This window comes from Convolutriloba macropyga, chromosome 9, assembly GCF_964194025.1.
Source record: "Convolutriloba macropyga chromosome 9, txConMacr16.3, whole genome shotgun sequence".
NCBI classification, from domain to species: Eukaryota; Metazoa; Xenacoelomorpha; order Acoela; family Convolutidae; genus Convolutriloba; species Convolutriloba macropyga.
Window position 1 is genome coordinate 45,724,588 of NC_134476.1, and position 24,757 is coordinate 45,749,344.

At 34.6% G+C, this 24,757-nt stretch overlaps 1 protein-coding gene and 1 long non-coding RNA gene across 2 annotated transcripts in view; both read right to left on the reverse strand.

Annotated features, from left to right (window-relative positions):
• Positions 1–469: 469 nt before the first annotated feature.
• LOC142345409 (uncharacterized) lies at positions 470–4,475 on the reverse strand. Its single transcript, XR_012759319.1, has 3 exons — positions 4,142–4,475; positions 830–963; positions 470–660 (listed from the first exon to the last, which is right to left on the reverse strand). It is a non-coding gene; the product is annotated as an uncharacterized LOC142345409 (long non-coding RNA).
• A 1,978-nt stretch (positions 4,476–6,453) lies between these two features.
• The window catches only part of LOC142346240 (anoctamin-7-like), a 70,027-nt gene continuing 51,723 nt past the window's right edge, over positions 6,454–24,757 (reverse strand). The window contains exons 8-21 of the mRNA XM_075398755.1: positions 24,327–24,470; positions 21,525–21,640; positions 18,289–18,388; positions 17,721–17,893; positions 17,002–17,110; positions 16,219–16,392; positions 14,906–15,054; positions 14,216–14,374; positions 13,646–13,773; positions 13,129–13,281; positions 12,088–12,140; positions 11,578–11,729; positions 10,914–11,004; positions 6,454–6,940 (exon numbers count right to left, since the gene is read on the reverse strand). Of these exons, the coding sequence (XP_075254870.1) occupies positions 6,743–6,940; positions 10,914–11,004; positions 11,578–11,729; positions 12,088–12,140; positions 13,129–13,281; positions 13,646–13,773; positions 14,216–14,374; positions 14,906–15,054; positions 16,219–16,392; positions 17,002–17,110; positions 17,721–17,893; positions 18,289–18,388; positions 21,525–21,640; positions 24,327–24,470 (1,899 nt within the window). The 3' untranslated portion in view covers positions 6,454–6,742. The remainder of the gene's footprint in view (positions 6,941–10,913; positions 11,005–11,577; positions 11,730–12,087; positions 12,141–13,128; positions 13,282–13,645; positions 13,774–14,215; positions 14,375–14,905; positions 15,055–16,218; positions 16,393–17,001; positions 17,111–17,720; positions 17,894–18,288; positions 18,389–21,524; positions 21,641–24,326; positions 24,471–24,757) is intronic.

Here is a 24,757-nt window from a genome sequence, read left to right on the forward strand (position 1 = left end):
GGAGAAGTGGAAACTTGACAAAGAACAAAAGCAAAAAATAATATTCTCTAAAAATCCAAACAAAATTCTCTACAAAAAGATAACATGCCGCTTCCCATCCATAACTCATAGAAATCAATTAGTTATATATTTGGCTAGATCAAATATATAACTTTTGTTCAGCAACCAAATCACTCCAAATTTTTTCACGCGTTTCATTTCCCGCTTAAAAATTCACTCCAATAAAATTGATTAAAAAAAAGGACTTCTCCAATACTCCTCTTCGAGTCGTAAAAAGACAGCGCCCCAATACAATTCAAATTCTCTGAATTGTAAAAAACCAAGAGCACCGCAATATAGCTTCGCTCAGCTTACAGCTTCGCAGCTATAATAAACTAATAAATTTTTGACGGTTGTACTTAAATTTGCTCAGGAGTGGGGTGAGAGTTTCTTTACCTTTCCCAACTCTGTCAGAAAACCAGTCGCTCTGTTTCCAATCCTCATTCCCCCTCACCCCACACGCTCCAATCTCTGTCTGGATGAAATCCCACGCCCTGGATACTTCATCTTCTCCCATCTCCATTTTGTAGTCATACCGAAGTGTTTCAGTCATTTTGTGTTCAAGGTCATACAGTGCACTTGCGTCCTTGCCCAAAAGATATATAAGAGATATGCATTGATCTAAACAATCGCAAATACAAAAAAATATTTGTTTTTCTTTTCAGCTTGTCCCAATTTCTAAGCATATATAAGGTAAGTTACGTATCTTCAAATCAAAAAGTTATTCAAGTTAAATAAAGTTACCCCGGAATTTAGAATTAAATAACTTATTATCGAGAAAACTACTAACATACGATGGAAATCAATGTTGTGAGCAGCAACAGACTAAAAGTAACTGATTTCGGCCGAGAGCCGGTTACAAATGTCGCAAACGCAGCAACAATCGAAGTAGTCCAGACACCGTTTGATTGTCGTTCTCCCCAACTGTTATAGACATCTTTTCTGGTGGTTAGCTGTAACTGGAAAACTGTAACTCATTTGCAAATAATGTTTTAAAAAGTCATAAGAGAAAAATCAAGAGAAACTAACTAGAGAAACTACCCCCCACTCAAATACTTCCAATAACTATCACCTGTAAGAATAATCAATGACTTGGCTTGTTTCCAATCAATACAAAGTTTTATTGATACCAGATATCAAAGATCACGAAAAAAGCCCGTTTTCTTCGAAGCCAGATCCAAAATGGATGCGATCATATAATAGGTTAGCGGATATCAAATAAAATGACAGTTTTGGTGCCCCTCTCGGACAGTTACCATTTTAATGACTTTCCAGTAATGAACTTAGAAACGAGACTGTTCTCGATTCTATCTGAAATCCGGACGGCCAGAGGATCAATTTTTTCCCACCCATGTCAATGATTTTCCAGATTTGAGAAAAACTTAACTAGTCCCTCTAATGAGATCCTAATATGCTTTTTTTCATGAATTCATCAACAAAATTCCTATTTAACCCATCAGCAAAGGCGAAGTTGAAATTTAAAAATTTCCGTTTAAAAATTTTTTTCTTTTACTTAAAAGAACACCGTTTTTTCCCATTGAAAAATGGACAAAGTTTCCTTGAACAGCAAGTTTGAATTGAGTTTCGTTTCTTTAGAATTTTACGCTAATCAAATGGACCAAGAAATATTTTCAGACTCTACCGTTTTTTGTTTCTTCCCTCAAATTACACACCACTATTATTTTACTGCTGCCAAGAAAAAAAACGTGAAAAATTATCTGGATTTTAGTCGGCATTTCGATCTGGAATGTCTGAGCAACACCCTTTTCAAAGGTTTTTTAGAAAGTATAAAAAGTTTGTTGTTAAATAAAGTTTCTCAACGTTTTGCCGTACCAAATTGCTGTTTGATTTTTCAACAAAACTGTATTCACTGAAAAAACTTCAAAGCTGATTTCAGTAAAACAAGACAATCTTCTGAATGACTATTTCTTTCAACATATGTTTTCTGATACCACCATTCTTTCTCTGTGTTTTTTTTGCAAATCTTAATTATTCCATTACAGAAACTTTTACCATTGTTCATTAAAAGTTATTTTCAATTCGAAAAAGTTAGAAAAAGCAAACATTTTTTAACTTTGTTTCTGTTGGGTTAAGTTGTCGGGATAAAAATTCAACCTTATCTTCATAAGTTATAGAATAATATTTCAAAATGTCTTCGAACATTTTTTCAAATTTCAGATTTCAATCAAATCTCTTTTGAAAGCAGCATAATAAAAGTTACTTCCTTTCAGTAACTTCCTTTCTTAAATTCATATTTTTTGACCTAATCTCAGCTCTAATATCCTTTATTTTCGCTTTTTCAAAAATGTGTTTTGCATTGATCTCTCTTGCTTGTTTGAAAACATCTTATTGGTAATTTTGACATATAGTGGGTGACTTTTTCAATTTTTCATGTGTTGCAAATTTTCAGTCAAGAATTGCCTTTTAAACTTCTTTTATGGAGCCCAATCCACGTTGCCATACCTAGTAATTTATCTTATGTTGACCTCGTCGTTGCATTTGGACTTGTCTGGTCGACGAGAAAAAAGGATAAGCTATAGTTAAAAAAGGACGGTTAAACTATGATAGGTACAGCAGCTCATTTCTCACTTTTTTTTCAAATGTTTTTTTTCTAATGGGAGGCATGTTGTCATGAACACACAGACATACATACACACATATATATATATATATATATATATATTTATATATAATATATGTTTATATTTATATATATATATATATATATATATATATATCAAAACCACTAAAAAATCAAACCTTACCGACTAAAGTCGGGTGAGTTGCTCTCAAAAGCTCTACCGTTTTTAATTATTGGTGTAAAAAATGATTTCAAAAAATAGGAAAAATGATATTTTAAACTCTCTCACTAGTTTTTACCGCAATTGCAGACAATATCATATATGAGCAAGTAAGAGTTTATTGCCCAAAAAGTACTCTTTTTCTAAACTAAATGCACAAATGCAGTTTTACATGGTAAATTGCCTGTTTTTGAAGTCAATTCCGGCTGATCCTTTCTATTTTTATGTCAATCGGACGCATAATCATTATAAGTTTTTATAGATGTCTTTTGACCAAACTGACAAATTTATTTGCAGAAAAAATCCAGACAGAATTTGACCAATTTTCCATAAGCTGTTATTTTGAGTCCCACGTGAAATCTGTCCAACTTGCTCATAACTCCGTTAAATTCACAATGTGAAAACTTTATTAAAAATAAGGAGCCATGACCAAGTTAAACATATTTCACTTGGGACTCACAATAAAGCTGCTTATGTAAAATTGACCCACTTCTATCTGCATTTTTCTGTGAGTGAGCTAGTCAGTTTAGACAAAACAGATCCAATAAACTTCTGATGATTATGCGTCGGTTGACAAAAATCAAAATGAAGGGCCAAAGTTAGGTTGACTAAAATTGAATTAAAAAGCAGGCAATTTACCATTTAAAACTGGATTTTGTGCGTTTACTTTTGTCAGTAAGTGTATTGATTTGTAGCTTCGTCGAACAATAGTTTTCCATTTATTATTTACTTTTGACGTTAAGCAAATTTTTGATATTAGTGACGTTCATTTTTTGGAATTGAATTTGCAGTAACGTGCAACCGTCTTTTCGCTCATCTTGAATTTTTTTGCCATCAAATTTTCCAATTATTGTTCAATTTTTGGTTAGGTCTTTTAGGCTGTTTTAAGTGCCTTTGATAGTGAGCTTTCTAACATTTTAATCTGATGCCAACAACAACAATAACCTGTCAGAAATGTTATTGCCAAATTGCTGAACCATCGGCCATTATTCTACCATTTTTGCTGTAAAAAGAAAAACGAGTATGTGTTCAATTCCCATATATAGCTCAATTGGTATGAAAAATGGATGAAACTCAACATATCACGTTAGTTAAAGGAGGAGATGCTTTTTGGAAACTTTGATCGAAAAATTTGCGAAATCTTACAAAAAAATGAAATTTAACTTCAAATACGTATATTGACGTTGAGAACGGATAGCATCTGCCCTTTATTCTGAAGTAATTAAAATTTTAGGTCGCAAATAATTTGCAAAAACTGTTTTTTTTTTCAAAAAAGTTTTTAGAAAGCAGTGAAAAGATGCCTTGAATCTCCAGCCACACTGAAATAATACTGAATTCTCACACGTTCAGTTTCGTATAAAGTTAACAACACTCCGATCGCAGTAAGCCCCATTAAAACACAACCAAATGATTTAAGTGATCTTCTAGAACGTTCCAGAAAGTTCTCCAATATTTTGGTTTCGCTCGTTCGGAGGATTTGTGTTCGCTTTTGCGGTTCACGTTTGAATTTTGCTTCTCCACGTAATTGGTCTTTTGTTTGAAAAGACTTTGGGCTTCGAAAAGGGAATCCGTTGTATGCAGCTGTGTTTAAGGTTGTCATTTTGACCCAGATAAAACGTTCACGATTTATTCTGTTTGCGTGAAGTCTGAACTGAACATAAGTTGACATTTATTTGTTCATACGTGTCAAGAGATCTCACATTGAGAAACTTTTTTTGAATTGAACATTCGTTACCAAAAGTAAATGTTCAAATTGCAAAATTACATTCTTATTTGCCTGTTTTCGAAGAGCATTTTCAACAACATTCTGATTCTTGTTCATCTTAAAATTTATATCGATCGACTGGAAGTCGACAATACTTGAAATGCTCTAAATTCTACAAAAAAATGCCAAAATTACTTGAGAGAAAATCAGCAATGAAGTTTGCCAGTTTTCACGTAAGTTGCGTCAACGTGAAATCTGATCATCCTGATCATAAGGCTCTTAATCTGAATAGAATATTTTCTTAACAGAAAATATTCTATTCTGATTTTCTTGGAAAGTAATTTTGACTTTTTTAAAAATAGAATTTAGAGCATATAAATTTCTTTCGATTTGCGGTCGATCAATGAAAAATTTAAAGGAACCATAAGTTGGAATGTTAGTAAAAATACCCATCAAACAGACTTACTACCTACCCTAGTTTAATCGTAATGTCAAATTTGAAATTTTTTTCAAAGAAATTTGCAAATTTTGTAAAATAATGCATTAATTTTACAAATCTTTGCAATCAGGTCTGAATATTTTTGTCCCTTATCGTTATAAGTTGGCCTTGTAGGGTGATTTTGCCGCACATATGGCTTACAAGGCGAACTTTACACATTTTTCAATTGAATTAAGCAATCTTCGAGAACCGGTTAGGAAAATGACCCACATTGCTTAATTAAGCAGAGCTCGACCGGAACGAACTCTTCAAATCATTTGCAAATTTCTGCAAACTTAACATTGTTTTGACCCAGTGATAAGGTAATTTGGAAAAATTTACAAATTTGGTATTATCGAGCAAAAATTTGCAAATGTTTGCAAATTTGTCATTAGTTTTGAACTAGGGTAATTTTGCTATTTGAACGGTTACTTTACTTTTTCGTCAACATTTCTGCGCACGTTTATTTTTATATTTAAACAAATCGTTGCATAATCAACGGAAATTTAATATTTTTAGCTTTTCGACAGATGATGTGAATGATGTATGCGGAAAAAATTCATAGCAGATTTGACTAGCTGTTATCCTTAATCGGCACTAATTTGAGCAACACGTCAAAATTGTTCAACTCGATCATGAAATTGTTGAATTCAGAATGCAGTTTTCTGTTTAAAAAGACGATAGAGGCCCGATTGAGTTGAACAGTTACGACGCGATTAGTGCCAATTAGGGAGAAACTGAAATGTGTTATATTAACTTTATCGATAAATTTTCTCGTCAGTTTTCTGACAATTAAAGCTACTAAACTTCTGTTGATTACGCAACGATTTATTTAAAAATTAAAATAAACGGGCACAGAAACGTCGATAAAGAAATGTCTATCAACGGGTAGTTTAATATTATGTTGAATTTTAATTTGCAGAATTACTTTTGTTAAGGAGTGTAACTGGGAAAAATTTTTTAAATACAACTGCTTTTCAACGCTAATGATAATCTATACGTGTGATTTTGAAACCTTTGCTAAACCTTTGCGAAGGTTATCAAAAGTTCACGTGTAACTTACAATTTTTAAGGCAAGTATAAATTCAGTCAAAGTTAACCAAACATGAAAACAAATTGCACTTTAGAGACAACTCTTTTTTCACTGCGAAGATTTGATTGAGTTTGTCCGTATGACAATGGATTATCTGTTATTCTTAGCTTTGCGTTTCTTGTAATAATTAAACATAGCTCAGATCATTAACGTTTGTGGAAAGTTTATTTTTTTTCCAAGCACGTAGAAAAAAAAATTAGCGTCATTTCTTATCGATGATCAAGCCTTTTACCTCGTAAAACTATAGTGACATTATCTAATTTCGTTTTTTAATTTAATTTAATTCGGCATACTTCATTTTTCAACGCTTTTGACTACTAATGATTCGGGAAAACGGTTATTACAAAATTTAAATTCATACATCAAAGCTTTTCTAATTAGACACAAAAATATAGGGGGCAATCAAAATTGGGAGTGATTTATTCGAGCAACAATTAAATCGTAAACAACATGATTTTAACTGCATTAATTTGCGTTCAGAAAATTTTCAACTTTTTTATAGATTTGCTTTTCAGTGAAATTTACATTAATTTTTCAAAATTGTAAGGCCCAAAGTATACATAATACGGAAAAACAGTTTAAATCAAAACTTTAGCTTTAAAAGCCGAAAAAGCTGTCAAATGATTTCATTTATTAAACTGTTTAGAATTGTCATTAGTTGTAGCATCTGCAGAGCCTGTGTGATTGTTTGGACCTGCTACCTCCCCACCAGCATTGAGTGTCTGTCTGGCGATGAACTGTTCTCTTTTGATCTTGAGGTCCAACTCCTCCGGGATGTCTGGCACGAACAGATCTATCATAACTCCGATCACCATCACCAAGTGCTGAAATTAACAGCACACATCAAATAAACATTTTTTTTAAAATGCGTGGGAAATTTTTACGAATGCTAATGAGATCGCAAGGTTCTTACACATTGGAAAACTTGTTTCATCAAAACCAACAAGATGACAAAACAAGTAACTTAAGCTTTTTAGAAGTTCGTGGAAGATATTCCTGGGTATTATTCTCAGGTGCCTAAGAGCGTAAGAGACAATGATGCTGCGGAACCACTTATTCGATCGGAAAGAAACAATAACGGACCTGATAAGAGCTAAAAACTTGGTTTTCAAGAACTCCAGCATCCAGATTGTTATACCAGATGGTTACAGCAAAATTTTGCAAGTCGATGTCTATCTTGTAAAAACTGCCTGACAAATGGTCAACTTACAACATCTTGCAAGGTTTAGGAAAAATATTACAAGATCTTGTAAGATTACTATTTGAAGGGAGTTGCTATAGGTTGCTAGGAAATATCTGATTCACAATAATGAAATTTTAGCATGTTACAGACAAGGACACTGAGATTTTGATCAAAAGTTTACCGTTTAGCACTTTGAAAGAACAAACAAACCTACTAATTTTTTGGTAAGATGTTTTACCTCTACTAAGGTGGCGAAAAACCAAACAACATAATCTTAAAGCCCCTCTATCTAATGTGTATTATTGAAGGCGATCTAATAGAACGGGTAATTATTTCGGCATATGATTCGAACATAATTAAAGGCGTCATTTACCACCCGATCAGTACGCGCTAAACAAAATATAACGCGCTTCCACAAACAACGTATTAGTATTAACAATTTGAACTTCTAATAAAAAATCTGCCTCAATTTGGACCTGAATCACGTCGACAGAATCAGGACAAAAACTGCGCGTTCTTTTACGTAGTCGAACGAAAAAGTGTAAAAACTTTTCCCACAAATTCAATAAAGAACAATTAGATTGCTTTAGAAAAAAGATAAAAATTCCCATTACAACTCCTACGAAACCAAAAACTGCAGCGGTTTTTTAAGAGAAGAGAAGCAGACTTTGGATACCTGTAAGATCAACAATTGATACATATAATTTTGAAGAGATTTGTTTTTTTAGCGATTCGACAAGTATTTCTTGGGATTAGAGAGAATTAAATCTCTCATTAGACGGTAAATAGGAAAATTAGAAATCATCTCACAATGAATGTGAACGTCTGATGCGCATACTATAGGCTCAAAAGGGAGCATAAAGTAATCGGAGAACTATTGCAAGTTAAGTGGACAAGGTTATGTTTATTGAAGTGCGTGATCTTTAACAGTATGGTCTAATTCTATAGTTGTGTCTAAATGATGCAAATTAATCATGTCAATAGAAAAATTAATCAAAAAGAAGTTTTAAAAAATCAGACACTTTCAAGCTATCTTTAATTTATGGCTCCGAACGATATGATATCAAAAAAGGAAATTTACGAAAAAAAATCGTGTTACGTTTTTTGGGGAAGAAATAAAACAAAAGTTGAAGTACTTTAATTGGTGAAACTGCTGCAAGATTGTTTTTTGTGCAAAAGTGTTTTGAGCGATATCATTATGAAGCCCTATAATTGATTAAAAAACCTCGTTTTCTGGTGGAAAACATGCCTCATAATATAGCAGAGAAACAGTTTCTACTCAAAATTCTGAGGAATAGAAAAAATTCCATATATTTATGATTGGGCATTAATGTTACGCAAAACGTGAAATGAAAGTTTTGATTTGAGGTATTTCTGCTCTAAAGATCATTTTGTTCCGACAGGACAAAAACCGTAAAAACACTGAACCATATGGTGCTCTCGGTTCAAACTAACCGTCAATTGCTGAGAATTTTTAACAACGGTAAGTACAGACGAACAAAAATTTTGCAAAAGAACTAATCCAGTAATTCTTTCAAAGACAGTGGGTACCAGTTTTCAGTTTTTTAAAGTTTTTTAGTTTTCATACATACAGTTTTTAGTAGTTGTTTTTCACGCGTTGATGATAATCATAACGCCTATCAATATCAGCCAAATATGTTTAGGCAAATGTCGCATCTTTTGGGTATAAGATTGTGTATTCGGAAAACTGTGACTGATCTGCTCTACATATTAAGTTGCTCTAAGAAGTGAGTTAATGTTCATCCAACAGGCTCAAATATCGTTAGATGGCGGCCAGTTAAATAAATTATCTGTTCGTTTGTTCTGCGGTTTTAAATGCCTTTACATTTTCTTTTATTTCCGCTAAATTCACGCATGCTAGATTACTGGTTCTGGACGCATCGAGTAATCAAAGGATTGAAATGTGACTGGTGGGCCGAGTGAATCTATTACCCAGGATGAAGTCCTCGACCCTAGACAGCTATAAACCAGACGGACCCGGGTCGCGGACAGGGAATCCGGTGCGGCGGAGCTGGTGGGTCCGCGACCGAAGTCTATCTGACCCATGCCTGTTTTGGGCCGAGGACTTCATCCTGGGTAAAAATGCCTATCTGTTTTGGATGTCCAATTTGAAAAACAGTCCGTTGTTCGATAAAATTATCAGGCATCACTTGTATGGTTGCCTGAACGAGCAGAAAACCACCTTACAATTTTAGTTTCTGAGAGGTTTTCGTTGAAATTTACGTAAATGCAGCGAGAAAAAAATCAGCAGTTGAAATAGTTTTTGCCTACGAGAGCAATTACAAAAATGCAAAAATGTTTAAGATCCGGTAAAGGAAAAAACGTAGCCGGCAGATTGCCGGATAATAGCCGCAATAGAGGTTTGTGGTCTTCCATGAATTGAAACAACTAAAGAAATCAGATAGACAGAATGACCACCAGTCATTTTATAGACCATTAGACTTTTTGGGTTAAATTCGGACTGTCAATTTTATGACACATACGGTCTATAAGGAAAAAACCTTAAAAGAGCTTTATTCAAAATTGATATTCGAAATCAAAAACTCAGGACTAATAATCAAGAATTGGGTCATTAAGTTTGGCACTACTTAGATGCACACTATTGATCTTTAGCTAAAATGTTCATAAAATTTAAAGTTCCATAAGTGAGTTCAGAAGTCTTTTTTTGAGTTAGGTAAGTTGATTTTTTAGGTTAAATTTGGACTGTCATTTTATAAAACACATATGCTCAAAAAGCCAACAATCTTTATTGAGTTTTTCAAAATTGACATTCGAAACTCTTAAATTCAAAACTCTAATATCAAAAAATAGGGCACAGACGTTTGGCACTACTCAGATGCGCACTACTAATTTTTAACCGGTAAATGCTCACAAATTTTAAAGTTCTTTAATTCCGTTCAGAAGTCACTTTTTTTTCAGGTAAGTCAAGCAGAGGGAATGACGTCACGCACACCAATTTTGATTGCAAAGCAGTAGAATATCATGAAATTAAAAAAAGTCAATGGTCAGAAGAATCATCGATGGAGGCAACGAAATTAAAAAAAAAACACGATGTCCCTAATAAAAGCCGCATTCGTTTTAAGGGAACCAGATTGACTTGGGTGGCGGACAGGGAATCCGGTGCGGCGGAACTGGTGGGTTCGCGACCGAAGTCTATCTGACCCATGCCTGTTTTGGGCCGAGGACCTCATCCTGGGTAAAAATGCCTACGTGATTTTGATGTCCAATTTGAAGAACAGACGCTTGAATCTTTTGACAGCATTGTTTGTCGGCTTTACTTGTATGTTTGCCTGAACGAGCAGAAAATCACCTTACAATTTTAGATTGTCCATAATTAATGCCATTAATGATATACTCATCATTAAATATTACCTTTTCTGAGAAGTTTTCGCTGAAATTTACGCAAATTTGTTTACAAAATTTCAATGTTTTCAATAACTGCGTGCAGCATCTGAGTTTTCGGCAATCAAAATTTTTTTCAAGGCTTGATAGCTACAAATTGATTTTTTCAATTTTGGTTTTTTTTCTGCCCTAAAACCCGTCTCTCATGTCCAAAGTTTTTTTTTGCAGTTTACTATAAACTATATGCTAACTTCGAACAAGAGGAGGAAGAGGAGTTTCAGTCCGAATGTCTTCCAGTAGTAGTCTGTCAACTTCCCATTCTCATCACGCAGTCCCTTGTATCTGAAATAAAAACACAGTTCATGCATGCTTTAATTGATGAATTTGGAAATACTCTTTTCCAGGCGTAGGACTTGGAAATGCCTAAATATGTGAAACATATACAAAAAATCACAAAATAATAATTATAAATTGCTCATTTTCTGTTTCCAAATACATAAACGGTTATTTAATGCGTACAGAATAACTGAAACAGAATAGAGTACATTTTTAGATCTCTATTGGATATATTCTCAAGTGACTCTGTTTTGAGAGAAAATAAGTTCTATTTGTTTTTGTAAGGAATCGAAAACAAAAATCTGTAGTTCGATTAGTTTCAGGATAAAGTAAGTAATTTCAACAAAATCCTGTCAACGTTTAGCTAGAGCACTTTGAGAAAAACTACAATAAGTTCTGCTAAAAATAAATTTTTTTTCGTCAAATAACATCTTGTACATTTAATCAAGGCGTATCATTACTCATTGTTTCACTCGGAAAGCTGTAAAAACTATAAATGCGAAAAGTTCCTTTTTTTCTAAAATAGGAACTTCTGCATTAGTTCAAAGGAATGGTATTTGCAGTAATAAATGTAATAACCTGCAGGGTGTTGTGTTGTTGACCTGTTGGTAGTACTGGGTTGGGGCGAAGGGATAGTTGAAGTCAATGTACCCATCCAGGTCTGGCTCATCTTCCAGGTGTTTGTAGAACACCTTGTTCAGGAAATCAGACGTGAACGAAATCAGGAACGCCTAGTAATCAAAAGAACCATGTGTTAATAAAACCACGAAAGAAGGCTGCCGTAAAAAATTTAGGCCTAATATATGTAAAAGGAACCAATTGTATTATTTAGTTAAAAAAACAGCCGTTTTGACAGTTATAACAAATTGTAAACTGATTTCCTGGTTTGTAACAGCTTTGGAACTTTAAAGTAAGAAAAGCCATTTTTTTCAAATATTGAAGTAACTTACCTACGTACCCATTTTAAATGCCATGTTTCATGCATGTTGAAATTGACATGTAATTATGGAGTTTGGGTATAAATCAAAATTGAAATTGTTAACTAGCGACCAGAGCTCATTCTAGCTGACTTGCATAACTCAAACTTACATTGCACAGTACCGCCACTCGTGAAATTCCTGTCATCAGCTCGAACCAAATGCCTGAAACATCATTGAGCTTTTTAGCCAAAATTTTCTGCACGTAAATATATGCTTTACCTGAGTTCACCAAGACCAAAAAATCAATTGACATCTAACTTGTTTATCATGATTTTAGCCATCAACACAACAGATTAGCAGTTTAATTAATCTAATATCAGCAGTCCATCTCTTTTCTTCACAACAAGAAGTAGGCATCTATTACAATATGCTTTTGTTCTCCCCACTTAGGTCAGGTTAGAACGAAAACTTGTGATAGGAGGCATTTAGATAGCTAGAGGGCTTTCTTCTGGATACATACTGTTGTTTTTCGGTTGATAATCTTTTCAAACTGAGCCCCTTTTAAGTTGCTCGAGCAAGTACCATCGTCAATTTGGTTTTAGTTTGATGCCCTCAGTCATTGGGCGACAAAAACATCAGAGCGCTAATAATTGGCGTTAAAATTTGATTGGGTTCACCAAGATTCGAGATTTTCTTACGCAAATAAATAAAAAAGGATGAATTACGGAATAAATTGGTCCTGAACAACTCTGAAAGTTTCGATCTTATACACTTATAGTTTTTTCTCTACTGAGGTATTAGTTGAGGTCTGCGAGCACTTTCATTTTTGGTTCCAAGAGGACCTCGAATTATTTCCCGGAAATATATTGAAATACAATGTTCACGCAAGATTTCACAATTAGCCAAGTTTTTTTTGTCTTACGATGTTTTCCGACATCTCTTTGAGTATTTTGTAACTTGCTGCGCTTTCATCAGCTTGTAATCAGACTAATAATATGCGCTTAAATCCGCTTGTTTCTAATCAAACCGTCACATCTGGAGTTAATCTCTGATTAGATCATGTCCTGATTCTTATCCAGACTTTTGTGTTGTACGCAGAGACTTTTTATCCTGTCTATATGACGTGAGTACATAATTTTCCGGTATGCTCTCTAAAATAGTCTTGTTTGAAGTCGGTTCGAATGGGTACTTCAACCTGGGCAAAACTCACCTATGTTCTTTGCCCTCTGAGGTATTCCCCTTCTGACTTGACAGGTGTATTTGTGTGCATCCAGTCTTATCTCAATCAGGTTGTTCAGCAGGGCAAACACAGGTGCCAGTGGAAACGAACACGAGAAGATGGTTACGAACCCAAATTGGAGAACTGTGAAACAAATGATAGAGTTTTTAGAGTTGATCGTGAATAAATAAAAATGTAATTTGCCTCGTTTTTTTAAAGAGAAATAGCCTGATAGATTATACGGTCGAATTGCACTGTTTTGGATCTCAAAGTGTGACATAATTTGAATTCGAAATATCCTTTTGAACATTAATTTATCCAACTACAGAGGTGTTTAGTTTTATTAACTGTCCTCGCTTGTGCCTTTTATTTCCCATTTAATGAAATACCTAACTGCAACTGTTTAACCTTTGGCTATATTCGTGAAATTCATATTTTTGTATTGAAAAAAAAAACATTTTGACAAAAATATCTCTCAAAGTTAGAAGAGTAGTTGGCCATTTCTTACCCATTTCGAGATACTCTTCGAACAAATCGGGACAGTCGGGCAGATTTAGTTCGTCCTCTATCTGATGTCTTCTACTCTCTTTGTCTTTCGATTTGGATCTGAAGTCATTCCACTTGCGCACCAGGATCCTACAACACAACACCACAAAATATAAAAAATCATTTTCGACCAGAATGTTGTTCAGGACCTCTAGTTTATTTGCTTAGCGCTATTAATGAGAGTGCGACAAAACTGAAATGGAAATTGACGACAGCGAAGGGAATGAAAATTTTTATCATTAAATTTCATGACACTTTCTTCATTATTATTTTTAGAATCATATGAGACGAAAAGCCTGAAATTTTTAATATGACATTTATGCCGCCCTCGCTCTCAATTTGATAATTTTTGAAAGATTCTTAGTTGATTTCGAAGAACAGCTGAGTTTTCCTAAAACAGCTTTCATCGCATCCTACCAATTGTAACCGTATTCTTAGTTACATCTTTTCGGAACTAAGTTTGTATGAAAAAGTTTGATCCAGCAAAGTTTGTTCTCCTTTTAAGTTTGTTCAGGGACGGACAGAAACTAACGGTTTGAGGAGTTCGATGGTGTTATTTACAATCTGTTTGCCCACAAATATGATGGCTAGATTCTGTGCCATCTCCATTAGACAGTCATTGTTAGTACACTGCTCCAGTCTGGCATCTGACCCAAATGCTGAGGTGTAGTTACCAGGGTATCCGGAGAACCTGAACATCAACACTAGAGAGTCTTAAAAGTTCTTGTAGGAATTGGTGAATGATATTCAACATCAACAGCAGAGAATTTCAAAAGTTCGTGCAAGCGTTGTGGAATGACATTCTCCAAAATCAATAATTGAAATGACACGTAGATGATTAAAGTGGACATACATTGTTGCATTTTTTGTATGGCACATAAGAATACTGATTTTATTCCGAGATTATGCAATAGATGTAGCAGATTATGTTAAATTAAGAAATGAAAGTCAAATATCATTGAACTCTTTTGCACAGTAAGAATTTAGACCAGACGCCTGAGATCAGTTTTTCAGATTTGCGGATAAATAGAACAGAATGACCAAAGCCCAGAACAAAAAAAATGAATAGGTAATATCAGCAAAAGCTAAAAATCTAGCCATACTTTTCCTTTTTTCCTTTATTTTCCTAATAACAATTAGGAATAATATTTACCTTATTTCCTTTTTCCTAGTAATGATTTTTTCACTGTTGCTGAGTTGAATTTTTTGCATTGATGTGTACCTGCCCTTGAAGAACGCGACGTATAGTACACTGGAGTACTGGTTGAGGAACTGGAACACAAATATCTTGAATGCCAAGTGGTTCTCGTGCTCCTCTTGTGTCCTGTGTGTCTCCCATTCTGTCAACACCTCAGCCAGTTTTGAGTAGATCTACAGGAACAGAAATGGATGATAGAAAAGCATGATCCTAATGGCCGGAACTTTCCTCATATTGAGTGCTGCATACTTTTACAAAAGACTTTGGTGGTTTCAATGAATTAAGGTTATTAAAGGCGGCAGGAAAGTACTTACTTTTCGCTTTCTTTGCTCGCGAAATTTTGCTACTTCTAGCAGATCTTTTAAGGACAATAATACGTCTGAAATCTCTTTCAATTTTCTTCATTAATTTACTCTATAAAAGAGAGCCAAGCACGATCAATATTCAAAAATCTCAGTGCAAATCATGAACAAACCCAATTATCAGCTCTATCTATACCATCAAATCCACGAAACAAGTAAGAAGCCTGTGTTGATCCGAAGACTGGTCTGGGGACAACAGTTAGGTTACAAATGCTTATCTGCCGAGTCCGATGTCTTGAACAAACTTGTTGAATATTGGTGGGATTTCAGTTCATTAAACCAAACTTATTGAGTCTTGATATGATCATGAGTAATGAGGAACATGTCAGTTTCTTAAGTTTGAAACCATAAATATCGAATCTAAGAAACCGAAAATGGTGATAATTCCTTACGTTTACAAACCGAATATTCCGATGATACCAATGAAAACTCATAAGGGTGTTCGCCGTTTTTGTCTAACTAAAACTGAACAGAGCGACAATTTTCTTACGTTTACAAACAACAAACATTGATTTCCGAACTAGGGTAGCGAAATAAGCGACGTATAATTATCTGCAGTATTGAGAATTCAAATTGATTTGGAAATCAGAGTCCAACTACTTCCTTCCTCCGGGAAAAAGTTGTTTGTTCCTAGAAACAAAACTTTCATCTGAGTGAGTGCCTCAAAATTTCGGGTAAAGTCACTAGGCTGTGATGCTTGCCATTGACATTAGCAATATTTATAATGCAGAAGTGAGAGCTCTGCGAGAAAAAATGAGAGGTGATCAGAGGGGGAAAAGGCTGAAAACCAATTCTGGCCAGTTTAGGCTAAATTAAATTCAGTCTGTAAATTCAAAGTTGTTTATACTCTACACACGGTCTGTTTTTCCGAAGTTAGACTTTTCTTGCTAAAAAGTGACATAGTCAAATAAGGACTTGAAAATACCATTGTTTAAGTGCTAATTTACTATGTAACTATGGTCGTGGAGCACTTACGATTCCGCATATCTGTATGAGGAACACTTGAATGAGTGCTCCAGTTGCAACAGCCACAGTGGGGGTGTACTTCTCATCCCATGTGTCACTACTCCTACTCAGATCATACAGTGGCTCCATAATCAGACTCCTGTAGATCACCACACTCCCCACAAACACCAACACTATCACCATCTGTTAATAATATATGTATCACATAGCTCAATGATAAATAACACAATCAACGCCAAGGTATACAAGATCATTAACAACTTGACAAACCTCAAAAAATACTGACAAGATCTTGATAGGCCAATTAAAAGAGATTTTTAATAAATTAGATTTTTAATCCAATTTTAAAAAAGATTTAATGTTATATACTGAGCAAAGATCTATTCACATGTCAATCAAGTAAAATATTTTTTAGCTTATCTCAATTTTCCGTATATTTTCGCATAGATAAGTACTATAAATACAAGCTGATTTTTGTATAATTTCAGTTCAAAATTTAATTCAAAACTCAACTTATTGAATTCCTTGACACTTGCTGCCGACCACCAGAATTAGATTGAGGTCAAGTCTTTTTCATCTGATCCTATTACAGGCTTATTAACTGTCCTTCGCAATTTTCGAATACAGAATCACATTTCGAATACAGAACTAAAATCACAATTTTGTTGGAATATTCCAGTTTTGAGTTGTTGGATGAAGTTAGAAATTCGCTTTAGTACATGTGTACTCAAATTTTATTCAAATTCAGCTGAAGAGAGAGATAACTGCTTCAATATTTTATTTTAAACTTACCATGAATAGGAGAGTGACGATTCCCACGACCATTCGCATGTTCTGTGTCTTTGGTGAGAAGTAGGCCTCCTCCTCCCCTGTTATCGGATTGGGTTTATTAGCTGTCGATCTGAACATTTTTACATCAATCTTCCATTTCTACACTAAGAATGACAGACACAATTGTGTGTTCACTACTGTCTACCAATGGTTTTTTTTTACTAGATAACACTAAAACTGCTCAACAATATCAGCGGGTTTCTTTAACTTCAGCACGTTTCTTACAGTGTTTCAGCACATTTAAGCGCATCTATGCAAGGCTTTTGCGCCAAATTTTTGAAAATTCAGCTAATTCGGCAAATTTCTTACATTATTATTGGAGAATTTCTTCACCCGGTTATGATTTTGGTGAAAATTCTTGAGTTGAGTCGAAATTGAGTTATGTGCCATGATATTGGTGTTTCTCGACTGCATTAGCAGAACTAGGCGATTGAGATAAAATGGTGGTACTAACTGAAGAATAAAATCTAAAATCATTCTGTTCGGTTCATTTACAAAAGGGAATCCTTTCAAAAGGCCGAGAAATTTCGCACAATATCAAAATTGGGAGAGAGAGAGAGAGAGAATGTGGAATAAAGGTGATGCGACACCATTGAATTAGAAATCTCGAGTCCACAATTGTTGTTTAAGTGCAGAAACCAGAAACCCTGTTGAAACTAAAGGTGTTTTAGTGTGTATACCGGAGAACATATTGGTGTCTTGGCTTCTCCTCCTGAGGCTGGAAGTCATGCACATCCCACCTGTATGCCACAGTCATCCTGGTCCTCTTCCAGAACTCAAGGAAGAACACAGACCAGAAGGAGATGAAGGCCCCGAAGAAGATTGTAGCCCCGTTGTCAAACATATGTGCCACCTAATATCATCACAACACACGTTGTTCACTTTAGGTATGTTTCTATGATTTTTGCATAATTCTGAATTCTATAGAATAATTTTGAGAGCCCAGCTTGAGTTCCTTGTGAAAACCAACCATAATACGCAGATAGGCCAAATTAATCAATAATTTCACTCCGATATGTCATTAGAGATCAGTCGAACGTGACAGATTTTAGCTACGGTTCTATTTGTGTAAAGAAAACTCATGATATTACGCTGTACGCCAGTATTATTTTCATCGAGAATAAGGACCCGCCCGCAGAATAAGGATCCAATTAAAAACACAATTAATATTCAAGTTTATTAGTCCAGATATAATTATATCTGGACTAATAAACTTGAATATTAATTGTGTTTTTATTTGAATTTTACCTTAGCGTAATAGCAGGTGTCAGAGAGGTACCATGTTTCACAACCAAAGTCACATTGCGGACACATTACGAAAGAATTGCCACTGTCACAGATTTGTTCACTAAAACACAGATTCCATATGTCAAATGCAATATCATTGCGCGCAACCTCTTTAGTATTTATCATCGACAGTTAATGTAAAATTATGACTTCAGAGACACTCAACAAGGAAAAAGCTATTAAGGAGGCTTGTGGTGCGCGTTCGCCATATCATTCTTCTCAAACCGCCCCATACCCTTCTTATTCGTAACCTGCCATGCTCAAATATTGTCAACAGGACGCAAGAAACTTTGAAAAATGCACGTGCAAGTTTAAAAGTGCCAGTTTTATTCAGTGTCAGATTCTACCATGCGCGATTTTCCCATGTGCAGTGGCAGATTTCGAATGTTGTAATTCATATTTCAAGCAAGTATAGGTGACTTTAGCTAAAATCAGTTCAAAATTCTAGCTTGCATTTCGAATCACTGAGCGGTTATCGAGTATAGCCGAAATTTTTCAATGATTTCATCAACGTAACGTTACCTATACTAGAGAATCGATAGGCAAAAATGTCTGCCAAAATGTCGAATGACAACCCTTTATTCCAAAAAACAACAGCAATGAAAACCAACATATGAAATATGAACGGCATCCATAAAACATCCGGACATGTTTAACGGAAATTTAAATAATCAATTTTCGTTCATTCTTGAAACAACTTTGTTCAACTTGTTCAGCTAATTTTTCACATATAAAACACCAGCCACTCACAACATTCTACTTTAACATGCGTCAAATTATTTTAAGATAAGAAATACTTAAAGACTGAAGATGTGCCAATAAGTTCAAAAATGTGTATTTGAAACAAGATTTTAAATGCAATATTTCTGAAGGATACAGGAAAAAACTCGCAACATTAAGCAATTTACAAATTTAAAAAATCAGCAGTATTAACAAACTTATTCAAAAACAAAATGATAACTTGTCACTTATTTTTTAAAAAAAGATAAATTTACATAAAATTCGAATTTATTTAGCTCCCATAAAAATAATATCATTTCCCCCCACTAAATTTCAAAACGATAACAAGCAACGTACATGCAATAAGTAAAAGGTAGAAAAAAAACGAGAAAAACAATTATAAGATTGAAATCTCCTCCAACACGCAGGACAACACTTACGCATGAATCGATGCTTTTTGAGTCAAAGGAGAATGTGGGATGGGTTTTTAATTTTTGAAAAATGTTTATAATCATAAGAGTTCCTATTAGAAAACAGGGTCAAAATTTAACTCACTAATCGTTTTTATCCGGCGGGGAATTTTGTGTCATAACGGTCTATGACACAAAACAGAGAAAAAAACAATGGAATAGGCAAAAGGCGCTAAAAGAAGCAAGTCTGTACTATTGTACATCAATTCCTCCATTCGTGAGACCATACAGTTTTTTTTATAACTAGTTGTTTCTTTTTTTCGTACCTTTCATGCAAAAGCAAACCATAAAATAATTAAATTTCTCAGAAGCTTCTCTAGCTACAAATGTGATTGCTGTTGACAATAGTTAGGTCGAGGACATGACAAATGGCAGTAATCATAGTTCAACAGAACAATATAGAAAGTTCGTTAATATATTTTATTCTCAAAAGAAGAAAAGGCACAAACTGTTGGTACGCGGAGAGAAAAAGGAAACAGAGAACGAAAGCAGAATCGAAAATGATAGGCAAACTGCATAAAAAGGACATTCTGGACAAAATAAAAAATAAAACTATCAAATAGGGGGAAAATTTGAAATACAAAATTGATGATTACAGAAATTCTTTAATTTGAATATTTGAAACTCCTTATCCACACAAGAATAAGATTTCAGGAAGAATCAAATTTCAATTCATTCATGCTCAGCAACATAAAATAAAATACTTCTGGTCACTGCTAAAACCAACTAAGCAAAAAAATCCTAAACATTCCCTAAAATCCAAAAAAATCTTGCAAATTTCAAAAAAGAAAAAAATAAATCAAAAAGAAAAAAATGAAATCTCGAAATCTTATACTCTCAATGGTTTGTTATGATGCCGCAGTTCTTTAGTATGATTACTGATAAACCAAAATTCTCATAAAAGGCAACTAATTGATTATATTGTATTTCCCATTGCCGTTTGGGGATATAGCAATAAATTCTTTAATTTATTTTTTTGAGAGTGAAAACTAAAAAAGTTATAGAAATTCGGTGCACATTTAGGTTTATTGTTGTCCATTTTGTGAACGTCAGGGGTTTATACCAAGCAACTAACGCCACAAATCTTTGCTTAAAACTACCGGAAATATTTGGTTTTGAGCCCGTTACAATTGACACTTTAGAGTTTTTTTAAAATTTACCATTGGTTTCTGGTCGTAGTTAACTATAGTTTTCTTAAAAAAAAAAAGAAAAAAGACTGAATTTAAGGTATGCTTGGTTGAGGAAATCATGCTTGAAATCATTTCTGAGTTCAGTCGATTCTCAGAAAGTTTTCTTGCGATCAGCCTTGTGCCCACAAATCACCATAGTGTCCACGGTGATTACTTGGGCGTAATGATCAGATCTATGCTGTTCAATTACGTCATCAAATCGCTATGTATATCCTCCCTCAAATTGGCTGAGGTTACAAATAAAATATATAAAATTGAAGTATCAATGTAGCGTCAACACATTAAGCCAAATAAAAATAAATGAACATACAAAAACTGAGATTTACATTTCTTTTTGTCAGCACTAGCTTCTCTCACTGTATATCGCACAAACGCAGCGCTTGTGATTTCATAAAATAGATCAAAATCTGCTTTGTGATGTCTTGTGACAATGAGAACCTCACCACAACCCATTTTTCTTGAACTTAAGTAGACTAGAATTTTTTTAGTTTACAAATAATTCCATTTTTTCTTGCTTACAAAAATTTTCAGATTTTATAGTTTTACAAAAATTTGCAAATCAGTTTTTGCATTAAGTATTTGGAAATAAATTTTCGAGTTTCTAATTTTTGCAATTTTAATCCAAATATTTGTATAAAAAAATTTACAAATTTTTGCAATTATTATGCATTATTAACCAATTGTTTACAAAGCTGATTTGCAAATTTTTGCAAATAATAAAATTTTTAATGACGGGTAGGGTTTCTCAGTCTTTGGTCAATTGTTTCCTTTTCCCAGGAAGAAACACTTGCAGTGTTGGGAGATTTTTGTAACTTACGCTGCTGGGTTTGAGAAGAGAGTGGCAACACTGACAATGACGACAACAAATGCCACAAAAGATGCAATCAGCAACCACGCTGTGTAGAACCCAATCCATGCAAAGTAAAACGACATCTAAACAAAAGTTAATCTCTCAATCCTAATTGTGCTCTGTTATCAATTCAACCAATCCGAAAGACAACATATCCATATCATGTTTTCCCGGGATTACTGTCTTAGATACCATATCAAACTAATGCGTCTTGGGTCCCTAAAATGCCATCTTGCATCCCTAAAAAAACCTTAGATCCCGATTATCTGGCACCCGAAATTAGACAGTTTCAGGCAATTTGCGCAACTTCAAATTTCTGTTGATCCTGCTGACTTTGATTCTATTCTTGTTCAAATCAAGATTTGGTAACTTTTATTCTGAATTTTCTAATTTAATTTGTTTTGTCTTAATTTGTGTTTCCGGTTAAGTATAAGCAAGTGTAAACCAAGCAATTTCTTTTTCCGGTTAAACCAAGCACAAAGCATAAACTACAAAAGTATTATAAAACTGACAAACAAAGAAAATAGTGAAAAGGTAAATTAAGAAATGCCCCTCCCCAACACTGGGTGAATATTGGCTGGTCTGGGGCCCACTACGTCTTCATAAAGGATTTCGTATTGTTTAAATTTATCAATAAAATTATAAAATGTGAAAAAATCAGCTGAGAAAATAAAACAAAAGAGCGACAGCATTAGAAAACAAACAAAAAACAAACAAACTAAAAGCCTCCCTTCTTCAACCACAGCACCCATTGAACCATCAACAATTTCGCGCCACCTAAGCGCCTTTGACACACAAATGCAGAGGATGGAACTCCTCAGGAGAGCAAAGCTGATTTTTGTCCTTAGATATGACATTATATCAGCGTAGCTGTCCTTTTTTCGCTCAGAGAGCTTTGATGACAGTTGTTTCAGCGCTTTTGAAGCTGATGGGCCAGCTCCACCAGTGCATGCAAAGACAAGCGGACAAAATGTTGCTTTCTCAGTTATTCATTTTTAATAGATTCATGGTACTTTTAGGCTTCGTAACTGCTTTCAGGGAAACCTTTCGCCAGCGGGTTGAAAATTTAGGTATACATCAAAACAGGTTTTGTTGAACCTCGATTCCCAGAGTACGTTGGCCTTGATATCTTATCTTTCGTCATCATCAGATGTCGTTGATTTAAGAGCGAAGGTTTCCCTGGCAACGGTTGAAGATGAGGTTCAACCTCGACATTATGACAGACATCACTTAATCAGGAATCGAGTTCGCAAGTCTCAAGTTCATGTATGCTCCTTTCGAACAGTGGAGGGCATGTGCCACAGTGAAGTTTTTATTGCATGTGCATAGTGATGGCATTTTCACGGGGTTCCATCAATAGCGAAGGGCAATGTCATCACGAAACTCACTTTTTGCAAGGTGAAAAAGATATCGTTTCAATGGCATAGCGTTCAACCAGCTTGATGCTCTATTTTCACTGGCTACGTCAAGTGAGCGAAATTCGATCTTAATCCGTTCACTCCTATTTCTCGACTTCTTTGATTTGATAGCAAGCTCCTTCTCCTTTTTTGATTCTTGTATGATCAGTTGTTGATTTAGTATGGCTCGGGGCAGCGATAGGGATAAATAAAGATAACATTTTAAGGCAAAATAAACAATAATCAGAAAATAGAAGTAGTCGCAGATCACAATTCTGTTAGTTGCACAGGGAGATTATCTCCTCATTTAAGCGAGCAATAAATTTTTCCTCAAATTTTTTTTAAAACTTCGGTGATACGGATAGGAGTTTTATCAAACTTTCAATGTTTGCAAGCAATGTAGTGCTCGTAATTGTAGGATCTGCAGTCACCACCCAGTGAATTCGTGTACTGAGCCATCAGAAAACCGGTATATCCCTGATTAACAGTACTCAATCATTCTACCTTCAAATAGAATCTACTTCAGGCGCAGTCATAAGTTCCTAGTGTTTTTGCGGCCTCCAAAATTGAAAATCAGAGAAAAACAGAGCATTTCTAAACAACCAATCAATTCCTATACAAAGTAAAGGTGAAGTAAATTGGTAAAGTGAAAGTAACTATGCAATAAACTACATTTGCGCTTCCGAGTAACTATCTCAAAATGACTCGGAAGCCGAAATGTAGCTCTTAGCACAGTTAAACTTACTTTGCCAAAGTGCTTTGTGTAATACAGTATCACTTCAACCCCTATTTATCAACGGGCACCTTGACCAGAGTGGTAAAAAAGTGGTAAAAGAACTTTATAATCGTAATAAATTCAGAGAAAAGTTACTATGAAAATTAGACTGGCAGTCTTCATACGGTTAAAAATTGATTGCATTGTAACAAGCCATAATCGAATTAGTCGAGAAGCGTTTACATCACGTGACTGGAAACAGTTTCCTAATTATGATATAATAATGGCCTCTAAAACAAAACCTAATTTATTTTTGTACTTCAAAATGTGACAAAATTCTAAGATATAGAATCTAATGATATTCTAAAAATATGGTTACAAATGACTTTTTACATAGCAAATAGTTTTCTGAGTGCCTGAATTAAATATGGCTACAAAAATGTTTTCTATAGTGTCTGAGAAACCATATAGAACACCATAGACATTTTTAATTTTAGCTTTTCCATTGATTGGCAGCTATCATATTTATCATTTCCTCAATTCTCATTGCTGCAGTCCTGACATCTTAACTACGGAACTCCAGATAATTCTTCATATTAGGCAGGAATTAAGAAAATATATTAACTTGATATTGTTAAAGCAATGAAAAACAGGTACCTTCTCGCCGAAGTAGTCTCGGATGAGGTCTATTGGCTGATATTTGAACCAGTGTCTGGGGTTGGCCCAGAAGTACTTCAACACCTGTCTCGAATTCCACAGGAAACTGTTGTCAACTTGAAACTCACTCGGCTTGTAAGGACCCTACATCAATATTCACTGCTCATATTAACCCTGGATATTGTTAAGTATGAATAGGTCAAAAGGGGTTAGGAGAAAAAGCAGCTTGGAAAATAACCACCGAAGTTATTAATAAACCTCCACAGGAAAAAAAACCCGATCGGAAATAATAACCCCCCCCCTCATTAAAATTGAGCTTGGTTCCGTTCTGATAGTTTCATATCAAGTCCCACAGGTCGCTAATGTACGGCCATGGTAATCGCGACATGGCCAAATGCGATAAATGCGCAGCTCTTTAATAGTCAAGTGGG